The following is a 5,051-nucleotide window of genomic DNA, read 5'->3' as shown; positions in this document are numbered from 1 at the left end:
GACAGAATATTTAATTCAGATATAGTAAATTGACACACCTCTACACAGAGACAATTATGAGTGACTGTATAACACCTGACAGAATCAATTATAACTGACTGTTGTTTGATACCTTTGCATGGAAATAAATGAAACAGACATTCAGAACAGAGACGGCTGCTGCTTGTGTGCCTAAGCCTGCCTTAATTAAAATAAAATAACCAGTAGGCGATGTTAAAATATCTTTGCTTCGTGGTTTCGAGTTCAGTGCGCTTCTTTTAAGTCCAAAAAGGGCTTTACAAAGAGTAAAGCTGAAAAGAATTTTTTTTTTTTTTTTTTTTTTTACTGACGCGGACATAAAATATCAGAAGCAGAGATGGTTTCCTTGGGTGGGAGAATACTCCGGTTTTTTGCTTTTTTGTTTTTTTGTTTGTTTGTTTGTTTTCTTTTTTTCAGATAGTTCTAACATTTTATTTGGTCAGTTGACTTTTAAATAAAATATTTAAGACAAGTTCATCCTGCAGAGCGTGGTCTAGTTAGTCCCATGTAGAAAATACTGTAACTTGCATGTTTTCAGGTTTTAGATTCTGATAAGTAGAAACCAACTTTTAGTTCATTTTATTCTCTGATAAGATTTCGTGTTAATAATTAATATCCAGGCGTACTTGCTTTCCATTGTTTTCATAGGGTTGGCAACAGGATCTTTTCGGTAATTAATATATATCCCTAAGGAATCAGCATGTAGAAAGGACCAGAGTAAATAAGCTGTGGATACATGTTCCTCAAATGCGATTCCCAGGTCAAGTACATTCGCGTTGCTGGTATATTGGGTGACTTTCGGTGATACTGCTGATGCACTCGAGGGTTGGAAGAGCATTTTCTTCCCCATGTCGACGAAGTTTGGATTTTTTGTGCTGGCTTTTTGAGACAGTGACAGCCACAGCAAGCCCAGGGCATCTCCGGGGACCCGGCCGAGCTGGCTGCAGATCTTCTGGGCCTCTTGCCTAATGGCCTCCTGGAATCTTTTAACAGTTGTCCTCGTGCACCTGACCTGCAGCGCCTGTGGCCATGAACTCTTTACCCACAGCCAAAACCAGAGCCGGGAGAAGGAATCCAGTTTTACTGGCCACATTACCTGGTTTCTGCCATTTAACACCGGTATTGTCCCTTGAGATCTAAAGTAGTGGGTGTAGCATTAAAGGAAACAGGGTAACGGTTTCAATTAGAAGCCTAACCGTGGGTGGCCTAGGGGCCTAAAGTGGGGGAGAGAAAACCATGAAGAAAGAGCGAGGCCTTTCCCCCTCAGCTTCCAGTCCCGGCGTGGCCCGCAGCAGCTCGTGCAGTTCCGTTTCCTAGAAGACCTGCCATACATTATCGATCAAATTCTCATTGGGGAAGCAAGTGGGAGCTTTTATCTGCGTCTTGAACGGGCATGGAATGGTGCCTCGGCCGTATCGACTGGCTATGGCATACGCTGATGGTCACAGTTGTCTTTTACGAAGGAGAGCACCAAGTGACGCTGGTTGTCATTCTAACTCTGCTGTGTGGCAGCGTAAATAGTCCCCTTTCTAACCAACCTGGTGGGAAAAGTCAATATCCCATCAGCAGAGGAGGTAAACACATCAGGAGCTGTGGCCTCTCTCTTCCTCCGCTGCTCGGTATTACCGCCGCTCTTTCAATGCCCTCTCCCCCGTCAGCACATGCATTTGTGTCATTCACATGCACGGGGTGCCGGCCGGCCGAGGCTCTGGCCTGCCGGGAGTAGCCGCCCTGCTCGGGGCCATTGTTGTGTATTCCCAGACTCCGATAATTAGAACTTTCAAAGTGTCTTTCTATGGTCGTTTAACATGCGCCCCGCCCCCCTCCTTCTCGAGTCGCTTTTTCCACCCCCTTTGGGCATTTCAATCCTCTCTACAAAACTTTTTGTTGTTGTTATTTGAAAGGCAGTTGATGTAATTTAGCAAAGGTTGTGGAGAACAAATGGGAATGTGTAGCTAAGGAACAAAAATCTTGAGAGCGAGTTTTCGTTTTCCGGGTGTTTTGTAGACTTCAGTGCCGCTCTGTTGTTTCAGTTGGGGTTTCTCTTTTTGTGATTGACGTGCACTCCCTTCTGCGTTTCCTTCTCCATGCTTTCCGATTCCTATTCTGGGTACTGGGCAGCCTCACTCCCCCCGCCCCCCCCCCCCCCGAGGCTGGCCTCCGGGGGCCTGCCCATCCCTATCTGGGAGCAGTGACACCGAGTTACAGAAGTGAGCCTCTCCTCCCAGTGTGGGCTCGGGGCTCCGCTACCCGGGAGTGCATTTCCACACCCTGGATTACCAGCTGTGTGACCAGAGGCAAGTGACTTGACCTCCCAGTTTCCTCAGTTAGAAAATGGGGGTTTAAAAAAAAACAAAAACGGACCTCTCCAAACACCTCACAGCGTTCCTATACAGCTTTGAACAAAAACTGTCATCTTAATCATCCTGGGCAGGGTTGGCTCCCCCAGGGGTCACCCCTGTCCTCAAAAGATCAGACCGTGTGTAGAGGTAGCAACCTCTGGGGAGGGACAGGAAGGGCCGTGCCCAGGCCGGTAGTGCCCTTCTCCTAAGTAGAAGGCCAGAGATGGGTAGGTGGAAGGAGCTGGAAGCAGAGGAGGAAGGGCGGCTGAATACCTGAAGTTCACAGGTACGCAGTGTGGACAAGGAAGAAAAAAGGAATCTTGCCAGTGGTGCTCTCCAGACAGCCTACCCCTCGCCTCTGTCAGCAGAGGGGGGTTTGTGTAGCGGAGGGACTAGAAGAAGCCGACTAGGCCCAGCTGATCCGGGGAGGTGGCACTGGGAGGCTCAGGCTTCTTTTGAGACAAAGTATTTCCTGCCACATCCATACTTTTTTGCATGCAATTGTGTGCGTATGCTCGACAGCGCTGCGAAAGTGGCATCTGCGAGTGCCGTTCACCTTGCCTGCTGCACATGGGCGCACACCTGCAGTTCACATCAATAGAGGGTGGCCCTGTCCCCCGGTACGCTGAGTCAGCTAGGTGCTGAGAAGTGGCGGGAGGGGGGAAAGGAAGAATGGCCTCCACAGTGGAATCTTGGGGTCTCGGCCTCCCCTGCGTGGGACTGGCCTCAGGGATAGACCGGTGACAGGACCGTGAGGACACCTGAGCCATGGGGCTGCAAGCAGAATCCACACAGCCTTCTCTGTTGTGTGAAGAATACAGAATGGTCTTTAAAGAAGCTCCCTCTGGATGCGGAGTACAGCATAGGGAATAGAGTCAGTAATATTGTGATAACTGTGTGGTGTCAAGGGGAGTACTGGACTAGTCGGGGTGAGTGTCTCGTGGCTTATATAAATGTCTAGTCACTACGTCGTACACCTGAACCTAATATAATGTTGAATACCAACTGTAATTGAAAAGTAAAGAAATAAAGAATCTCCCTCTGAGACTTGTAATCCTTTTATTTTTATCTCTTTTTTAGATAAATTGAGGAAACCTGTTATTACACCTAAAGTTCGTGAGGACTACAAAATTCTCAAGAATACAGCAGATCAGTTCTTGTCCCAAAGTGGCTACACCGAAGTGAACCTCAGCAAACTCTTCGCAGATTGTGCTGTGAAGTTATGAGGGCACCCCAGAAGTGGCTGAGGCGGGGCGGGGTGGGGGGGGTGGGTTTGAATGAAGAATCTAAGCAGCTTCCTGGCACCTCTGTCACCTCCACTGTGGCCCTAACTGTGTTCTCCGGCGGCATCGCTTTTCCTTTGGGACTGCATCCCGAGTTTGTGTGGACGTGGCTTGGGAGGGGCATTATTAAACAGACCGCAAAAAAAGATTTAATCTCTCAGGCATTAGAGAAAATGAAAGCAGCCTTCCTATGACAACATACATCCTACTATTGAAACACGACCCTAAAGCCCTTTGCAAAGCACCTGAAGAGCTAGCTGCTTCAGAGTCGGGACCGCATTTCTAGGGGAGGGGTCAGTGAGGTAAGACAAATTAATTGACAGTGGCTGGAATGCAAGTGACCCCAGGCTTTGCCCCAGGGCCTTCAGCAGAGGTGCCCCCAGAAAGAGACGTTCGTGGAGCCTGCTAGGAGCACTAACGTTTTGCCTTTTCACACGCCAATTAAACCCAGCTGAACCCAAGTGTTTCCCAGCCGCTGGCTCCAGGAGTGGCTGTCCTTTTCAGCAGTCTTGTCTTTTATATAGGTAGCCGAGGGGGGAGATTTAGAAACCTTGCACTCACTAAATAGATTAAACAGAACTTACTTGTTTACGGAATTGCTCCAAAGTCCAGCACACACATGCACATGCACACTGGGTAGGTGTTTTACACTCACTTTTTTTTCCCCCTAAGTAGAAAATTCAGGTAAAGGTTTATACAATAGGAAAGCACATTTAAAATAATTTGACATTCTCTAACATTTCATTAAAAATCTGTAGAGGTTGGGGTGAGGACCACTGTGTTATATTCAGAAAAATTTTGGGGGAGGGATGGTTAGTTGGCCCTGGCCTATTTTTTCCTCATTTTTCTAGAATGGTGCACTGTTTGTTGGAAGCTAAACATATTTCAATAGAGCAGTCTTTCCTTTCTTACATTATTGGTAAGATTATACTAACAAAATATATTTCCCCCTTTACAGCTATGGTACATTTTTTTTAAACTACCCATGTGTTTTTATAAAAAAGAATAATAATAATGATGTGTTCTTTTTACTTAAGAATAAAGTTTTCTAAAGGGAAACCAGTTGCAATGAATCCTTATCAGGTACCGAGAGTTGACTAGAGGGGGCAGCCAGGAGTAAGGGACCCCCTTCCCAAACCTCAGCTCGATTAGAGCTCAGCTCAGAGACGCTCAGCATGATGTATGTCCGAAAGTTTTAACCCCCGGGCCGTGGACCGGTACCAGTCGGCACGGCAGGGCCAGCAAGCGAAGAAGCTTCATGCTTCATCTGTACCTGCAGCCACTCCCCAGCGCTGGCATCACCGCCTCGGCCCCACCTCAGATCATCAGGCATTAGATTCTCATAGGAGCTCCGGTCCCTGGTGCCAAAAAGGTTGGGAACCGCTGCTTTAAGAGGTAAAGTATTTTT

The 5,051-nt window shown here is 47.5% G+C and overlaps 1 protein-coding gene across 1 annotated transcript in view; it reads left to right on the top strand.

The window, feature by feature from the left end:
• The window catches only part of POLA1 (DNA polymerase alpha 1, catalytic subunit), a 281,922-nt gene extending 277,220 nt beyond the window's left edge, over positions 1-4,702 (top strand). Inside the window, exon 37 of the mRNA XM_011382457.2 lies at positions 3,441-4,702. Coding sequence (XP_011380759.1) covers positions 3,441-3,586 — 146 coding nt within the window. The 3' untranslated portion in view covers positions 3,587-4,702. The remainder of the gene's footprint in view (positions 1-3,440) is intronic.
• The last annotated feature ends 349 nt before the right edge of the window (positions 4,703-5,051 follow it).

The sequence above is a fragment of the Pteropus vampyrus genome, unplaced genomic scaffold (genome assembly GCF_000151845.1).
Source record: "Pteropus vampyrus isolate Shadow unplaced genomic scaffold, Pvam_2.0 Scaffold476, whole genome shotgun sequence".
In the NCBI taxonomy this organism is placed as follows: Eukaryota; Metazoa; Chordata; class Mammalia; order Chiroptera; family Pteropodidae; genus Pteropus; species Pteropus vampyrus.
The sequence above is the reverse complement of the archived record's forward strand: the minus strand, read 5'-3'. Positions and strand labels throughout refer to the sequence as shown.